Consider the following 20,294-nt stretch of genomic DNA (forward strand, 5'->3'; position numbering starts at 1 on the left):
TCGAGCTGGTATTTGTGACAGGTATTAAAGTTCCATTCAATCGAGGACTTTTTTAAATACATGAGGTTCCGATGTCATACTAAACATTTGGCATGATTTTCGACAGCAGTACAAAGGAATTTAATTTCCCACTCAGGTTTACATAGTGTGGACACGCCGCTCTTCTTTCTTTTTGTCTACTGCTGTTGACCATCCCATCTCGATCCACTGTAGCCTTACGTCTGTTGCCTAACAGCTTTGTGTCGCTTTTGACTGCTGCTGGCATGGACAGGGGCATGGCGAGGCGTGGCGGGCGGTCCGCACGGCCAGCTGAGCGACACGGCTCGGCCACTGCAACAACATATGAATTTGCCCAGGGTGCTGGCCACAAGCGACCGCAGGCACTGGTGCCCCAGGGGCACAGTTTGGACGAGCCTGCCTTAGGCCCATCCCAGAACCTCTCCCCGGAGTCCATCTCTGCTCACCCCTACCAATCCCCGCACACCTACCTTCTACATGCTTCCTCAAGTCCATAAACCTAATCTACATCTACATTCATACTCCGCAAGCCACCCAACGGTGTGTGGCGGAGGGCATTTTACGTGCCACTGTCATTACCTCCCTTTCCTGTTCCAGTCGCGTATGGTTTGCGGGAAGAACGACTGTCTGAAAGCCTCTGTGCGCGCTCTAATCTCTCTAATTTTACATTCATGATCTCCTCGGGAGGTATAAGTAGGGGGAAGCAATATATTCGATATCTCATCCAGAAACGCACCCTCTCGAAACCTGGTGAGCAAGCTACACCGCGATGCAGAGCGCCTATCTTGCAGAGTCTGCCACTTGAGTTTGTTAAACATCTCCGTAACGCTATCACGGTTACCAAATAACCCTGTGACGAAACGCGCCGCTCTTCTTTGGATCTTCTCTATCTCCTCCGTCAACCCGATCTGGTACGGATCCCACACTGAGCAATACTCAAGTATAGGTCGAACGAGTGTTTTGTAAGCCACCTCCTTTGTTGATGGACTACATTTTCTAAGGACTCTCCCAATGAATCTCAACCTGGTACCCACCTTACCAACAATTAATTTTATATGATCATTCCACTTCAAATCGTTCCGCACGCATACTCCCAGATATTTTACAGAAGTAACTGCAACCAGTGTTTGTTCCGCTATCATATAATCATACAATAAAGGATCCTTCTTTCTATGTATTCGCAATACATTACATTTGTCTATGTTAAGGGTCAGTTGCCACTCCCTGCACCAAGTGCCTATCCGCTGCAGATCTTCCTGCATTTCGCTACAATTTTCTAATGCTGCAACTTCTCTGTATACTACAGCATCATCCGCGAAACCTAATCACACAATTTGGTTATCAGCTCAACAGCATTACCACATAAAAAAATTTATCTAGAAAGATAGTACTCACTGGATGGAAAAACAGTCAACCAGCTAGATCAATAGATGTCATAGCCCTCCGAGGGACTGGCCATCTCTAGGGACAGGCAAAACTAGACCTACAACAGTTCAGGTTTGACATGGTGAAAGTAAAAAGTGAGGAAAATGTAAAGAATTTGAGATAGAAATAAATAACAATTTTGAAATGCAGATGGCGAAGAAGACACACAGAAAGTGTGCCACACTGTGAAGACAGCCATAACAGATGCTGCAAGTAAAGTGCTGGGTAGAAAGAAAAGAAAAACAGGGAAAAATAAGATCGTTTAAAGAGAAATGTGAAGATGTAGTTAAGGAAGAAAGCACATGAGTTGTGGCTACAGGATGCAGATAATAAAATACTGATGGAAACATACCCAGAAGTGCACACAGAAACATCAAGAGTACTGAGAAGTGAAAAGAGAAAAAATACCTAACAAAAATTCTTCAAAATGTGGAACTGAATTGCAAAAACCTGAAAGGAGAGTCTTTCAACATATGATACAACAAGAAATGGGTTCAATACATAAAGTTGTGTGTCAGTAACAAAAATGGAAACAAGATTATGGATACTGAATCGGTCTTAGAGCGACGGAAACAATATTTCAGCTACCTATTCAACAGCCCTAACTCAGTGTTATGTTTCAGTGAAAACGGATAAGAAAGAAATGAGACAGAGATTGACTTTGTGGTGGAGGACATAGTGAAAGCCACACGGAAGATGAAAAGAAATAAAGTGCCAGGAGAGGATATAGTCTAAGCAGAAATGTTGAAGTACGGAGGAACCGGACTACAGATAAAGCAGTGCAATGTCTTTCAGCTCATTTGGAAGACCAGGGCATTATTGGACATTTGGAAGAGAGCACTCATTTGTCCAGTATAGAAGAAAGGACACAAGATGAATTGCTCTAACTCCCAAGGAATCAGTTTACTTAACATGACACACAAATTCCTTTCTACAATTATTTTAGAAAAGCTGAAACCATTTGCAGAAAATATCATGTGAGAATATCAGACTGGATTGCTTACAAACTATTCAACTACTGACAATATGTTTGCTCTTAGGCAAATTCTTGAGAAATATTGAGAAAGAGATACAGAAGTCCAAGTACTGTTCATAGATTTTCAAAGAACTTATGACAGTATTCATCGTGATAGCCTCTACAATACCCTAAAATGACTACAATATGTGTGGGTCAGACAGAACTGGAGGGGCATATTCACAACCTTTCCCCATAAGAACATGATTAAGACAAAGAGATGCACCATCATCCATACTATTTAAACTCACCCTGGAAAGAGTCATAAAGAGCAAAGTTGAAGAGTGTAATGGGCTGTGAATGGAAGGTGGCAGTATCAATTTTTTGCTTATGCAGATGACATGGTGTTAGTGGGCAAGAGTCAACAAGATCTTGGGGAGATGTATAAAAAGCTCGCTACAGAAGCATGTAAAGCATGACTATTCATTAAAAAAAAAAAAAAAAAAAAAAAAAAAAAAAAAAAAAAAAAAAAAAAAACAGAACATAAGCAAGTGTGCATAACTAAATATGGACAAGTTCAAGTCTCTTGACAGTACAAGTACTGGGAAGTTGGTATAATCATTGTAATAAAATACCTTTAGTTGTACACGTGTCTATATGTCCTCAGAGATAAACTGAAGTCTGCAAAAATCTAGATCTACAATGCTAATGTACAGTTCAGAAAGCTGTAAACTAACTAAAAGGAAGACGCAAAAACTTCTAACATTTGAAAGAGAGATGATGAGAAGAATCAGGGGCCTGGTGAGTGACAGAGTTACTTGAGGACCAAGCAAGAATAACTAAATAAATAAGATTATTAACCAGCCCAACATTTTACAATATCAAAAGAGTAGACAAATCCAATCAAAAGGTCACATAACCCATATGACAGAGACCCAACTAACTATGCAAACTTTCATTGCCCACATTACAACAAAAGACCCCTACGTAGATCATAAAACAGATGGGAAGACAATGTAAAGAAAGATGCAGAAGCTTTGAATGTAGTCAATTGGGCGAAAACAGCAACAGAAATAATACACTGGAGACTGATTGTAGATGCAGTGCATGCTCTACAGAGCCCGTGACCACTGGATAGGTAACTAATAAATAAATAACTAAGTAAGTAAGTATGTAAAGAATGACTTTTAAAACAAAACATACACTGAATTAATAAAAGTCATGGGATAGCAATATGCGCGTATACGGATGGTGGTAGTATTGCGTACACAAGGTACAAAAGGACGGTGTATTAGCAGAGCTGTCAACTGTACTCAGGTGAAAAAGCTTCCAACAATATTATGGGCACTCGATGGGAATTAACAGACTTTAAACATGGAATGATAGTTGGAGCTAAATGCATGGGACATTCTATTTTGGAAATTGTAAGGGAATTCAGTGTTCCACAATCCACAGTGTCAAGAATGCACTGAGAATATCACATCCCAGGCATAACCTCCCACCACAGACAACACAGTGGCCAACAGCCTTCACTTAATGACCGAGAGCATCAGCATTTGTGTAGAGCTGTCAGTGCTAACAGACAAGCAACACTGCATCAAATAATAACAGAAATCAATGTGGAATGTTTGGCGAGCATATCCATTAGGATGGTGTAGAAAAATTGGGATTTCACGGGCTACGGTACCAGATGATCGACATAAGTGTCTCTGTTTACAGCACAACTTCACTGCAGTGCCTCTCCTGGGCTTGTGACCATTTCGGTTGAACCCTAGACAACTGGAAAACTGTGGTCTGGTCATATGAGACCTGATTTCAGTTGGTAAGAGCTCACGGTAGGATTCAAGTGTAGTGCAGACCGCATGAGGCCATACAGCCAAGTTCTCAACAGGGCAATGTGCAAGCTGGTGGTGGCTCATAATGGTGTGGGCTGTGTTACATGGAATGAATTTTGGATGCTGTGCTACTTGGGAGACGATTTGCAGCCATTCATGAACATCATGTTCCCAAATAACAATAAAATTTTTATGGATGACAATGTGCCACGTCACCAGGCCACAATTATTCATGACTGGTTTGAAGAATATTCTGGACAGTTTGAGTGAATGATTTGGCCACCCAGATTATCTGACATGAATACCAACAAACATTTATGGGACATAATCAAGAGTTCAGTTCGTGCACAAAGTCCTGCACCGGCAACACTTCCACAATTATAGATCGCTATAGAGTTAGCGTGGCCCAATATAGGTGACTTTCAACGACTTGTTGAATCCATGCCAAATTGAGCTGCTACACTGCACTGCCGGGCAAAAGGAGATCTGACACAATATTAGGATGTATCCCATGACTTTTGTTACCTCCATGTACATTTTACTACACCTGTGAAAGTGCATCTACATGTGTACTCCACAATCGATTGTATGGTGCATGGCGGAGGGTACCTTGCACCACTACTAGTCAACTCCTTTTCTGCTCCACTTGCAAACAGAGTGAGGGAAAAACAAATGTGTATATGCCTCTCTATGAGCCCTAATCTCTCTAACCTTATCTCCCTGGTCCTTGTTCAAATTGTATGTTAGCAGCAGTAGAATTGTTCTGCAATCAGCATCAAATGCTGCTTCTGTAAATTTTCTCAATAGTGCTCCTCGAAAAGAATGTCTACTTCCCTCCAGCGACTCCATCTGAGCTCCCGAAGCATCTCTGTAATACTTGCATGTTGGTTGAACATATTGGTGGTAAATCTAGCATCATGCCTCTGAATTTTTTCAATGTTTTCCTTTAATTTGACCTGGTGTGGATCTCAAACACTTAAACAGGACTCAACAAATGGGTTACACCAGTATCCCATACGGGTCTCCTTTGCAGTAACTAAATGAACTTCACTGTACATAAATGAAAATGTTAGTCCATCAAATGGAAAAGTCTGTCATTTATATTCAGTCTACTGATTATCTGCCACATAATTAAATTAATGCTTCTGTATTTTTTCTCTATACCTTTACATAAGACATAAATGTCAGAATTGTAAAGTGGCAGTGCCTAATTCATCAGAGCTGCTAGAATGGAGCACAGCATTTATTTGCATTAATAAACATGAAGTATCTGGGTGACATGCAACTTACCAATGTTAGTTCTAGTTCCATCTTCCGAGACTCCCCAAAGACGAACTTGGCTGCCGTAGGAAATAGCTACCATTTTTGAAGAAGATTCACCACTACCACTCTGATTCATTTTTGCATTAATGGCTATGCGTTCAATACAACTCTCAATATGAGGGCTGGTAAAAGCATGCTGCCACCCACTTGAGTCCTTCAACCTGAAGAAACAGAAAGTTATTATCTTTTAAATGCTAAAAATAACAAAGAAACTAAAAATTCTGAGTAAATCTGTAGGAGAAGATTCATGTTAAACATATTTGAAATATATTTAATTTACTTGAGATATTTATTTAAATCAATAGACATTTACTCTAACTGACACAGTTTTGAGCAAATAAAAACAACAGTTTTTCAAATTTACACAGAAGGCATTCAGTTAGTCACTCAAGGTAAAAATCTGCTATTGGATAAGTCAACTTTGTGGGTAACAGTTACCAGACACACAAGGTAAAAAATGTGAAATATCAGAGATAAATAAATTATAATTCACATCTGCAGGAAATGACCGATTAAAATAAATACATACTCCTTATGCAAACTGACAGTCAGATGTAGATGACAGAAGAAACGTAAGCATCTGGCATCAGGTTTTTTCCCCAACAAACAACAAAAGAAAAAGAGGCAGAAAAAAAGAGTAGACAGAAAAGCACAGATTTTGCAGGATTAGACCTGGAAGTTAGTTGCAACTTGGAAGTTAGTTGCAACTTGGAAGTTATTTGCAACTTGGAAGTTATTTGCAACTTGGAAGTTATTTGCAACTTGGAAGTTATTTGCAACTTGGAAGTTATTTGCAACTCTGGGGCAATGGACAAAAATTATGGGTTTAAAGGGACCAAACATCTTGGTCGCAAGCACCTTGTTTCACTGGAAATCCAAATAAATTGATAAGAAATGAGGAAATGAGAATGGTTAGTTCCACAGTCTGTGACCCTGTCATCCAGATTGAAATGGATACCGATGCACAAGAGTAAGTGGCTGCTGGTGGTGCTCACCATGTTATGTATCTGTGGTACGAAGGGCACCCTTCACTCCTGTCTCGTTCCAACAACACTGAAGGATACACCAAGAACGGTCATTATAATCAGTATGACTAGAATGGAGTGAGAAAATGATGACTGTACAGATTATGGAGCTAATTAGCTTCAACAGTTAGATAAATAAAATATGTAAACAAAAATTTATGCATACCAGTGCAATGGGAGAAAGGGGCTTAAGGCTACTCGAAGCATACACCAATGTGAGGACTACACTCCCAACATCCACCCCTGACAAAGAACATTAAGGTGCAATAAATATTGCTACAAAATCTGCTTTCCTTCAGGAAACATATGAATCTGTTATCTGCTATCCATCATCCACCAGTATCTGGAGTAGGTAGGTAGACAGGTTGATGGCTCATCTCAGATCAGCCAGAAGGACACACACTGTGAAGATATGGGCTGTCATGAGGTAACTACCACAGATGCAATGGGGAGTGAGGGGTGAGGATAGGGTGGGGGTTGGGAGGAGAGGGAAGTCCTCTTCTTCTTCTACATCTACATCTACATCTACATCTACATGATTACTCTGCAATTCACATTTAAGTGCTTGGCAGAGGGTTCATCGAACCACAATCATACTATTTCTCTACCATTCCACTCCCGAACAGCGCGTGGGAAAAACGAACACCTAAACCTTTCTGTTCGAGCTCTGATTTTTCTTATTTTATTTTGATGATAATTCCTACCTATGTAGGTTGGGCTCAACAAAATATTTTCGCATTCGGAAGAGAAAGTTGGTGACTGAAATTTCGTAAATAGATCTCGCCGCAACGAAAAATGTCTTTGCTTTAATGACTTCCATCCCAACTCGCGTATCATATCTGCCACACTCACTACCCTATTACGTGATAATACAAAACAAGCTGCCCTTTTTTGCACCCTTTCGATGTCCTCCGTCAATCCCACCTGGTAAGGATCCCACACCGCGCAGCATTATTCTAACAGAGGACGAAAGAGTGTAGTGTAAGCTGTCTCTTTAGTGGACTTGTTGGGGTGTTCGTAATTTTAACACCCAGGTACTTAGTTGAATTGACAGCCTTGAGAATTGTACTATTTATCGAGTAATTGAATTCCAGCGGATTTCTTTTGGAACTCATGTGGATCACCTCACACTTTTCGTTATTTAGCGTCAACTGCCACCTGCCACACCATACAGTAATCTTTTCTAAATCGCTTTGCAACTGATACTGGTCTTCGGATGACCTTACTAGACGGTAAATTACACCATCATCTGCGAACAACCTAAGAGAACTGCTCAGATTGTCACCCAGGTCATTTATATAGATCAGGAACAGCAGAGGTCCCAGGACGCTTCCCTGGGGAACACCTGATATCACTTCAGTTTTACTCGATGATTTGCCGTCTATTACTACAAACTGCGACCTTCCTGACAGGAAATCACGAATCCAGTCACACAACTGAGACGATACCCCATAGGCCCGCAGCTTGATTAGAAGTCGCTTGTGAGGAATGGTGTCAAAAGCTTTCCGGAAATCTAGAAACACGGAATCAACTTGAGATCCCCTGTCAATAGCGGCCATTACTTCGTGTGAATAAAGAGCTAGCTGCGTTGCACAAGAACGATGTTTTCTGAAACCATGCTGATTGCGTATCAATAGACCGTTTCCTTCGAGGTGATTCATAATGTTTGAATGCAGTATATGCTCCAAAACCCTACTGCAAACCTACGTCAATGATATAGGTCTGTAGTTCGATGGATTACTCCTACTACCCTTCTTAAACACTGGTGCGACCTGCGCAATTTTCCAATCTGTAGGTACAGATCTATCGGTGAGTGAGCGGTTGTATATGATTGCTAAGTAGGGAGCTATTGTATCAGCGTAATCTGAAAGGAACCTAATCGGTATACAATCTGGACCTGAAGACTTGCCCGTATCAAGCGATTTGAGTTGCTTCGCAACCCCTAAGGTATCTACTTCTAAGAAACTCATGCTAGCAGCTGTTCGTGTTTCAAATTCGGGAATATTCCATTTGTCTTCCCTGGTGAAGGAATTTCGGAAAACTGTGTTCAATAACTCCGCTTTAGCGGCACAGTCATCGGTAACAGTACCATCGGCACTGCGCAGCGAAGGTATTGACTGCATCTTGCTGTTTGTGTACTTTACATACGACCAGAATTTCTTCGGATTTTCTACCAAATTTCGAGACAATGTTTCATTGTGGAACCTATTAAAGGCATCTCGCATTGAAGTCCGTGCCAAATTTCGCGCATCTGTAAATTTTAGCCAATCTTCGAGATTTCGCATTCTTCTGAACTTCGCATGCTTTTTCTGTTGCCTCTGCAACAGCGTTCGAAGCTGTTTTGTGTACCATGGGGGATCAGTTCCATCTCTTACCAATTTATGAGGTATGAATCTCTCAATTGCTGTTGCTACTATATCTTTGAATTTGAGCCACATCTCGTCTACATTTGCATAATCAGTTCGGAAGGAATGGAGATTGTCTCTTAGGAAGGCTTCTAGTGACACTTTATCCGCTTTTTTAAATAAAATTATTTTACATTTGTTTCTGGTGGATTTGGAAGAAACAGTATTGAGCCTAGCTACAACGACCTTGTGATCACTAATCCCTGTATCAGTCATGATGCTGTCTATTAGCTCTGGATTGTTTGTGGCTAAGAGGTCAAGTGTGTTTTCGCAACCATTTACAATTTGCGTGGGTTCATGGACTAACTGCTCGAAATAATTTTCGGAGAAAGCATTTAGGACAATCTCGGAAGATGTTTTCTGCCTACCACCAGTTTTGAACAAGTATTTTTGCCAACATATCGAGGGAAGGTTGAAGTCCCCACCAACTATAACCGTATGAGTGGGGTATTTATTTGTTACGAGACTCAAATTTTCTCTGAACTGTTCAGCAACTATATCATCGGAGTCTGGGGGTCGATAGAAGGAGCCAATTATTAACTTAGTTCGGCTGTTAAGTATAACCTCCACCCATACCAATTCGCACGGAGTATCTACTTCGACTTCACTACAAGATAAACCACTACTGACAGACACAAACACTCCACCACCAATTCTGCCTAATCATCTTTCCTGAACACCGTCTGAGACTTCGTAAAAATTTCTGCAGAACTTATTTCAGGCTTTAGCCAGCTTTCTGTACCTATAACGATTTCAGCTTCTGCGCTTTGCTATTAGCGCTTGAAGCTCAGGGACTTTCCCAGCACAACTACAACAATTTACAACTACAATTCCGACTGTTCCTTGATCCAAGCACGTCCTGTATTTGCCATGCACCCTTTGAGACTGCAGCCCATCCCGTACTTTCTCCGAGGCCTTCTAACCTAAAAACCGCCCAGTCCATGCCACACAGCTTCCGCTACCCGTGTAGCCGCCAGCTGAGTGTAGTGAACTCCTGACCTACTCAGCGGAACCCGAAACCCCACCACCCTATGGCGCAAGTCAAGGAATCTGCAGCCAACACGGTCGCAAAACCGTCTGAGCCTCTGATTCAGACCCTCCACCCGGCTCTGCATCAAACGTTCGCAGTTGGTTCTGTCAACAATGCTGCAAATGGTGAGCTCTGCCTTCATCTCGTACGTGAGACTGGCAGCCTTCACCAAATCAGATAGCCACTGGAATCCAGAGAGAATTTCTTCAGATCCAAAGCGACACACGTCATTAGTGCCGACATGTGCCACCGCCTGCAGCTGGCTGCACCCTCTGCTCTTCATGGCATCCGGAAGGACCCTTTCCACATCAGGAATGACTCCACCCGGAATGCAAACGGAGTGCACACTGGATTTCTTCCCCTCCTTAGCCGCCATATCCCTAAGGGGCCCCATTACGCGCCTAACATTGGAGCTCCCAACTACCAATAAGCCCACCCTCTGCGATTGCCCGGACCTTGAAGGCTGAGAATGTAAAGGGAACTTGTGGGTAACTCTGATGTGGCTGAAACATAATCAGCACAGTCCGATGGTATCTTTCCAAGAAGGTTTGAAAGAAGTATGCTACATCTTAGTGGTCCTCTAGATTGCCCTCAGCATATCGAGGGTTGCTGTATCCTGCCATTCCATAACCCAGAGTTTCAAAATTTGGTGGCCCAGTAGTAATCATAAATCTGTGCATGGTACTCCAAGTCAAGTTTGTCTCATGATTGCTTCTGTAACTGATTTGTCAGCAATTTAATTTCCCTTAATGCCCACATGGCTAAGTGTCAGTTAGGGCATTCCTGGAGCTTGGATGTTATCAACCAAAATGTTTCCGTGGTGGCAATGAGACATGTCTTGTACGCAGTTCATAGAATGGCTACAAACCAGGAAGTTTTAATGTATCACAGAACCTGTAACATGGCAACCTAATCTGCAGTGTTTACATACACTGCATGCACTTGGTAGAGAATACCTCTATTGGCACCCTGTGTGTGCGAAAGAATAACCAAACCTGTCATTGACTTTCGATACATCTGTATAGGTGCATGTTGAATTGGAGTAGTTATGGAGAACTGAATGCAATAGGCATCTGAGAATGGTGAGTTCAATATTTTCTTTACAACCACAGAAGAGACCCATATCAATCATAGGATTGAGTATACACTTTGGAGGGGGGGGGGGGGGGGGGGGGAGTGCCACAAGAGAACTCTACATACAAAGACCAGACAGAGCCTTCAATCATACCCTAGGTGATCCACCTATTTTGGGCAAATCGTATACAGTCTAAACTGTCAGCTGTGCAAAAGAGACAACTAACACTGAAGGCTAGGCATCTGAACAGATTGTGACCACATGATTCTCCAACAGTTGCTGGTGTCTGACCCACAGTGATGGGATACCTATTTCCACCAGGAGGCTTTATACGGGGTTCAGATGAAAGACTCCAGTTGCCAACTGCACACCACTGTGGTGGAAAGGGTCTAACCAGCTCAGTAATGATGGTGCCACCAATGCATAGGCAACACATCCGTAGTCCAGGTAGTACAAGAGCAAAGCTCCACAGAATCACAGAACTGCACAGAGTGCGCCCCAGGAGGTGCTGCTGAGAAATTTGAGCGTATAAAGTTTCCTTGTGTAATTAGTTTTTAGTTGGCATATGTGAGGTAAGGATGTTAACTTACTGTCAAATAAAAGACCTAAAAATCTAATATTTTCGATAACTTCAAGTAACTGGTTACTAAGGTAAAGCTATGGGTGAAGATACACGATTCTGAACTGATGAAAGTGTATGACACATGTTTTCCTAGGAGAAAACTGATATCCATGATTCAGGGACCTGTTATGTACTTTCTGTATGTCCCCTCAATTTGGCACTCTGCAGTGTGCAGTGATGTAGAACTGTAATACAGGTAAAAGTCATCCACATACAGTGACAATGAAACTGGGTCCCACTGCAATCACGATTCCATTGATTAAGATGGTGAAGAGGGTTTACAAAAGCATTGTGCATTTCAGAGTCCAGATGTATCAGATAGTTTGTCATAGACTGGAGTGCCCAAAGATCAGTTTGAAATTGCAATAAACGTCTTCTGGCTTCTAGGCACCAACACATTTACTTGTTAACTAGATAGGGTGGTCAATGATTAGTCCAAATTTGATGGTCTTTGCTCAGATTCAGTTAATAATAATAATACCCACGGAAATCTTACCCATCAACAATCGACTTATGACAACGTGCATCCAAAGCACCAACAAAAAGTATACCCTTATCAATGCACATGCCCCCATGAACATCGCCAATAAGAACAACACCGAAACCGTCGAAAAATTCTGGAACCAACTTGAAAAGACCATGACTAAAATTCATCAAGATGACATGAAAATCCTGACAGGAGACTTGAATGCTCAACTTGGCAAGGAAAATATCTATAAAAAAATCATTGGCAAGAATTCTGCACACCAAAACACAAACACGAATGGCATGCGGCTGGTTGATGTCTGCCAAAAATTTGACCTCTAGATTATGTCTACCCACTTCAGAAAACCTGCACACAAACAGAAAACGTGGCGATCACCAATCCAACAACTTGATGAATACCAGATCAATCACGTAGGCATCTCCCACACCCACTACAGAACCATCCACAATGTCCAAGTCCCATAGGGTACAAACATCGATTCACACCTCTATCTTACACAAATCAAAGTAAAACTTTCCCCGAAGAGAGTTCACCCCAAAAATGGCCACATCCAAAAGTTTGATGTATCAAAAATTCAAGAAACAAAAATCGCAGAAGAATGGGAGAAAGAACTCGTGAATAATTGGACTGACTCCCACAACAAAATAATAAGAAAAGGCAAAGAAGTGATCCCATAGCTAAAGAAGGTAAAACACCCCCGTGGGAATTCTGACTGTGATCAAGCCATCATTAACTGCCGACTTGTCACAAATCACAAAAAACTACAGCACTTCTTCAACACCCACAAGCAGACAAACAGAACAGCACTTCCTCAGCATCCACAAGCAGACAAACAGAACCATCAGGAAAACAAAACGCAACTACATCACTGAACAACTCAAATGAATAGAGGATAACTTCAGGAACTTCAACAGCAGGACTTTCGCGATCAAAATTAAAGGTTACTCACCGCAAAATCTGACTTTCAGGAAACGAGATGGAAAGGTTGCACTTACCAACCAAGAAAACTGTGAAGAACTGGCACGGTACTTTTACGACCTCCTCAACTGCCCCAAACCACACGAATGTTTGCAACACCCAGTCCCAGAGCACACAAAACCCGATGCAGAACCACCAACATAAGAAGAAATCCATCACCACATCAAGAAACTGAAAAATGGAAAGGCATCAGGAGAAGATGGAATCATCGCAGAATTACTGGAAAATCTGGGGCCATGATCACTTCAGGAAATCACACAGATCATCCAAGAAATCTGGCAAAGTGAAAAACTGCCAGACTACTGGAAATGTGCACTCATCCACCCACTCCACAAAAAAGGAAACAAAACCGACGTAAATAACTACAGAGGAATTTCCCTCCTCCCTATCCACCTTCCTACAATGCGCACAAGAACAGCTTGAACCCCTAATTAGTGAATACCAGACACGGTTTAGACAACATAGATAATGCACTGAACAAATTTTCAACCTGAAATCCACATTAAAATTTCGAGCCACACAAAATCTCCCAACCATCTGCATATTCATTGACTTCAAGAAAGCCTACGAACCCATTGATCGACAATCCCTCTTTAATATACTTGAAGAAAGCAATCTTGACCCGGAAACACGACGACTCATCATCTCCCAATCTTTCCTCATCAAAACCGGCATCCGACAGGGTGACGGACTCTCCCCACTGCTCTTCAACATCATTCTCGACAAGGTCATCAAAGAATGGGAAAAGGAAATGGAAAAAAAAAAAAAAAAAAAACAGCTGGAGACTCGTCCTGCTAGGAAAAAAGTGGGATATCATCAATGTCACATGTTTAGCCTTCGTTGACACTCTCGTGATCCTCTCGGAGGATCAACAAACAGCAATTTGTCAGATCAAAGTACTCAAAGAATGTGCCGAAAAAGCCGGGCTCCAAATCTCTTTCATAAAAACTGAATTTATATCCACAAAACAAGTAAAAACAGGAAATTTGATCACAGAACACGGCACAATAAACAGAGTCAATCACTTTAAATACTTGGGGTGAAATCATCAAACCCACAGGAACAGAAAGATTAGCCCAAAAAGCGCGTGAAGTCAAAATGTGAAAAGCACATGGGAAAATTGGGAACATCTACAACAAAAGGTGCAGGAATATCAAGACAAAAATTCGACACTATGCAACTAGTCATCAAACCCAAAACACTGTATGCAAGTGAGACCCTAAACCTCAATTAGAAAAGGGATCTTGACAACATCAAAAAAGTTGAAAGGAAAATCATTCGCAAAATCCTGAGTCCAAAGGTCACAGATGAAGGATATCAGCTACATTCAAACACGACAACAGAAAAATATTCCAACATTGAAACAGACTTCCGCAAATGGCGACTGAAGTTCTATGGGCATATCATGAGACTGGATGACAACAGACTAACAAAGAAAATTCTATGTACTCACAGAAACTAAAAACGACAACAGTCTGGATCAAACAAGTTCAAACTGATCTCAAAAAGGCCAACATCACATCTGCAGACATCGCAGATCGAAAAATATTCAGACAGAAGATCCCCTGCTGGGAAGTTGCACCAGAAGGAAAACCCAGAAGATCTAAAGGGAAAAGGACGGAAGAACGCCAAGCTAAACATAGCAAGAGGATGAAACAATTCTGGAAGGACAAGAAAAATAGCAACCACAGATCATAGTTCACTTTGAGCGATCCTCTATGGGTCTAAACAATTTAAATAAATAAATACATACATACATAATACCCAACCACCATCGGGAGGGAAATTCTCCTTCTAGCCAAATACAATTGAAAAACCAGAGGAAGTGTTTTAAGTTGTCATTGCTAATGTGTTTCAGCATTTGAATGTGGATTTTACAAGTCCTTGTTATTCTGCTGGAGTGCTCCAGAACTTCTGTTTTACATGAAGCACCGTATAACTTGAGGAGCTGCACACAGAAGCATAAATATTTTGCTCCACCAGGCATTTCTGGGTCAGAAAATTAACACTTCAGTGAAGTTTGCGGCGAAACATTCAGCAGTGACAGCGGGAAGAGTACAGATGTCACAACTAAGGTAGATGTCAGGAACCACTGTAGACAGTTGGTGATGGCAAATATGGCAGAGTTTAATCCATACCTGAGACAATGGGGTGTGGAACCTCACAACTGATACATGCTGTTCCCAACACTCCCGTTTTCCGTGCCTTCACTTGAAATCTCTTGAATGCTATAATGTGTTCCTTAGATGGATGACATTTGCATTGTTTAAATCCCTTCATATACACTCTGAACAGTAAATAGTAAGACAGACAGGTGAAACAAACGTGAAAGAGAAAAAAGGTAACGAAAAGTAAATGTAAAAAGTAAGAGAGACAGGAAGAAACAGGGGAAAATAAATATAAAACGTTGGAAGGGGGAGACGCCTATTACTAAGGCAGGTGAGAAAAACAATAGAATGTAAGGGTCAATTATGAGGTAGGTGACAACAAGGAAGGTAAGTTTTACATAATTAACAATCTGCTGCAGAATTTTCCATCTCAGTAGTTCTAACGGTACAGGGAGAATAGATCTGGTTACGTATCTGGTAAAGTATGCAGGACAGGATACTGACTGTCTGTTCCAGTTCATTTACTTTTACTTCTAATGTAAGGCTTTTTATGACTGACAGCGTTGACAGTCATCTAACAAACAGTATCTCATTTGACAAAAAAAGCTGTGAAAGGACATCTAACGGGATACGAGTCGCAAGGCAAATAAAATGGGTTGAGGAGAGGGGTAAGGACTCAGAGGGTTCTCTTTTTACCTTCACTACTTGTTCCTTCTTTCCTTGCTCATAAGATCTGGTTGTCCACACTATCACTGTTAACCCGCCTTACAAATTTGATCTGTTCCTCCTGTTCTAATAACATTCCATTACATTTTTCCTCAGTTACATAAAACGTGCCTTGTTTTTTAAAAATTAAAGTTTTACAGATCTTCCCCTTTATCATTCTCCCTCCGAAGCAATAGTCAAGAAATTCTTTTCTTTTATACTTGTGTCTGATGTGATTCCATTTCTCAAACTGATGATAAACATTATTTGAGAAAGGCTGGAAAAATCATGCCCAAAGCACCAACATTCAGTTACATATTTCAGTCATCAAAGTATAAGAGCAAGTTAATTAACAGTGTCCCCAAAATGAACAACAGAATTGAATTATTTACGTACCTGTACCTAATAACCATCTTAATCATGATTTTTCATTAGCCATCTTATCTTTCATTACCTCAAGATCTGTCCTGTCTGGGATTCAAAGACCTCTTCATTTAACTGGAGAGAGTTTAGTGGAAAACAGTAGCAAATAGTATAAACCTTTACTTCTGCCCTTCAAAGACCATTCGCATCTCATCAGAATCTTATGGAACTCAAATACATAGACACAAATACCGTACACGGCTACAATGTCCTGGCCAACTACACAGTACCAGCACTGAAGCTCAACTGAAATGAACTACTGTAATGGGTGGAGTAGGTAAGGGGAGAAAGGAGGCAAGGGCAGAAACGAAGTGAGGGGAGAAAGGAATGGGTAGCAGGAGGGAGGGTCGGAGGGAAGGGTGGCTGACAAATGGCAGGGGGGAGAGGGAGAGGGAGTGAGGGAGGGAGGGGTAGAGAGAGAGAGAGAGAGAGAGAGAGAGAGAGAGGGGGGGGGGGGGAGGGGGGAGGGAGGGGGGGGGAGGTGGATGTCGATGTGTTAGAGAAACTAGCAGAGATCTGAGGCCGAGATAATTGTGAGAGCAAAAGTTGTATAGTGGCAGGAGACTGCAGGGAGGATGGAAGGAGCCAGTGATGCAAGTTATGAAGCAGCCATTGAAGCTGAGAAGGTTATGTTCAGAGTAGCATGCTCCATTATGTGTCAAGGGGTTGGGAGTATGTGTAGGGTAAGGACAGAATAAAATATTTTGTCGATTAGATGGGTGGCAGAATACCATTTTCAGAGGAGTGGAAAGGATTGTGGGAAGATGTTTCTCATTTCCCTTGCCACAAGGGTCATCCCCCTGAGAAAGACCCAAGTCCAAGACCTGTCAGATCAACTCAGCTACCATTTCCTATTCCAGATCCATCACAAGTATATCTTGTGAAAGCAACCATATCATTTAACAGCTCTGCTGTAATTTTTGCACAGTCTTTTATGTGGGCATGACTACCAAACCACTATCCGCCCGACCAAATGGTCATCGCCCCTGATTCCAGCTAATCTGAATCATTTACATGTAAATAGTCATTACAATATACACTTTGATTCCTTCATCCTCCAAGCCTCAAGCCTCAATGCTCACTAGTTCCTGAATGCCACCTATCCCGCCCCTCTCCCAAGGTCATTCACTCAATCTAAAAGCTCACCCTCCTCTCCGCAGTCATTCACTGATTCTAAACGCTTGTCCTCCTCTTTGCCTTCACCTTTTTCCTCTGTTGTGTAGCACCCTGCCAGTGAATTCTCCATGACATTTTATGTCACGTGCAATTAACCTGCTTGTGACAGAGTGAGCTCACCACTGCCACATTCCTGTCCTTTTGTGCACTCACTACGTCTACCTGCTAGGTGTCATCCACCCTTACCTCAAATCCTCCCTCCTGCTACCTGCTTCCTACCTTCGTTTACACACTTGATGAAACTCACTCTGGATGAGCTGAAGTGACAATACAACATAGCCTGTCGGGCCAATGTAGCCATACAGGCATATTTGTGAGTTATATATTCTGGTATCTCGGAAGAAGGACTCTGTTGTCATTCTCAGTCTTGCTGACATGCCTGTCCATGACTTGGCATATCAACTACATGGTTAGTTTCAACCTTTTACTATTTCCATTACTTAAACAAGTTAAAAATAAGACAAAACAATCCAAAACACAGGAAAACTGTGGAAGACCAAGATTGACTGCTCATTCTTCTATCTCAGTTAGAACAAGATATTGATCAAGAACAGACACTTCCTGCATCCTGAAGATGCTGAGTTTTTGCACATTTTCTATGTGTATGCTTATCATTGATTTCTGGCATCGTCCTGCACCCTGTTTATTCATTAATGTGTGACTCTCATTTACAGCAAAAAGTGTCTGCACCAGAAGAAGCAGAAGTATAAATTAGAGGCAACTGTGTGATTGTAAATGATCAGCTTTAGAGAAATAAAAATAAATCCAGAACCATTACAATGTTTGAATAACAAGCTGAGAGCATTGAACAGAGATCTTACACAAAATGTTCAGGAATATGGATAAATGATTATTTAACATGGGAACACCTTAAAAAGCTATTGAACAGAAATTCAAGTGAGTTTCACTACCTTTTAATGCTTCAAGGACTACCATAATACACTAGTGTGCAAAATGTAGGGACAAAAGTATCTTTTGCACGATGTGTTGATATTGAGTAACACAGGCTGATGAAACTGGAACCATACATAGAAAGAACTGCTACAATATATTACAGCAGATAATGGAAAAAAATATGCAATAACACTTTTATTCAAAGATAATAATTACACTGAAGTCACTGTGGTTTATGATGGTCCTCTGCTTGTTATAAAAGGTAGGACATGTTCTTAATAGGATATGTGATCACCATGATCACCATAGATGGCAATGTATGCCCTGCAGCATGCTCGACACAAGATTGGTAAGGAGGTCTCATAGTAGGGTTTTCCATTCCTCCACCAGTGCAGTTGACAGTTCTGGATGTTTGCTGATGCATTTGGGTGTGCTGAAATACATTTCCCCAATGCATCCCACAGATGCTTGATGGATCTAAGATGGGGGAGAGTTCCTCCACCTGTGCAATTTATTGTGGTCATCAATGTCATCCATAACAGTGAAGTCAGTGCCAAGTGCAACCTAGAAAAGTGACATGTGGGGAAGGAATACAGTCTCACAATAATTTGGATCAATGAATGTACCATGTTCAGAGGTTTGGAGGTCAGTATGCCACTGCAACATTATGCCTTCCCATACTATAACATCTGGATCACCAAAATAATCTTGTTCGACAATGTTTCTGGGTGCATGTAATGCACCCATTTCTTGCCATATATGGGTAGGTCCAGCATTGTCGAATATGATACTGTGCTTCTGACACACCTATAAACGTTGTTAGCCATCCATAAAACACACTATTCTGGGAAAAAAAACACCCTTCTTCCCAAACCAAACTTCTAACACAATCACCCTTCCCCCCCCCCCCCCCCCCCCCAAACCCCCTCTTCCGGAAAAAAACTTCAAACATTGTCATCAAGTTATCTTCTAAAAAAACCAGATCCTGCAGAAATCCTAGTTCCTTCAAAAGGTCTCAGCCCTTCAGCCCTACGACCAGGCTGAAGAATATGCTGGACTTATCAAAGACCTGTTTTCCACTTACTTGTTCCTTTCAGATGAATCATTTCTTCAATAGCCACGCAAATGATCCCAAAGTTAAACAATTTCATCCTGCTTCAAACACAATTGTCCTTCCTTTCACTCATCTTCTCCCTGGATACCTCCCTAGAATTCTTCTCCACAAAATCAATTTCATTTTCCTTCCCCAATTCATTTCACGATGAGCAATGAGAATATCGCAACAGCTGAGAAATGATTACTTATTCATTCTTTCACTTGATAAAAGCTACATCAGTGTGATTATGAACAACAGTGGTTATCTGGCTGTGAGTCTCTGCCAGCTTACAAACACTTCCAATTACAAACCTTCTTATTCTATCCGATAAGCTCACCATGGCATGCAACAGCTTCTCAAAACATCTAGTTCACCATACAACCCTTCACCTGAAACCAACTCCCTCTGCAGGGTGGTGCAGTAGTAAAGCATTGCATTCAAACTAGGTGTGGGATTCAAATGTCTCTCCAGCAATTAGGATTTACACTATGTGATCAAAAGTATCCGGACACCTCTAAAAACAAATGTTTTTCATATTAGGTGCATTGTGCTGCCACCTACTGCCAGGTACTCCATATCAGTGACCACAGAACTCATTAGACATCATGAGAGAGCAGAATGGGGTGCTCAGTGGAACTCGCGAACTTTGAACGTGGTCAGGTGATTGGATTTCACTTGTGTCATACGTCTGTACACGAGATTTCCACATTCCTG

At 41.5% G+C, this 20,294-nt stretch overlaps 1 protein-coding gene across 1 annotated transcript in view; it reads right to left on the reverse strand.

The window, feature by feature from the left end:
• The window catches only part of LOC126260957 (BTB/POZ domain-containing protein KCTD3), a 264,436-nt gene that overhangs the window by 173,090 nt on the left and 71,052 nt on the right, over positions 1–20,294 (reverse strand). Inside the window, exon 5 of the mRNA XM_049958473.1 lies at positions 5,524–5,717. Coding sequence (XP_049814430.1) covers positions 5,524–5,717 — 194 coding nt within the window. The remainder of the gene's footprint in view (positions 1–5,523; positions 5,718–20,294) is intronic.

Source organism: Schistocerca nitens, chromosome 5 (genome assembly GCF_023898315.1).
Source record: "Schistocerca nitens isolate TAMUIC-IGC-003100 chromosome 5, iqSchNite1.1, whole genome shotgun sequence".
In the NCBI taxonomy this organism is placed as follows: Eukaryota; Metazoa; Arthropoda; class Insecta; order Orthoptera; family Acrididae; genus Schistocerca; species Schistocerca nitens.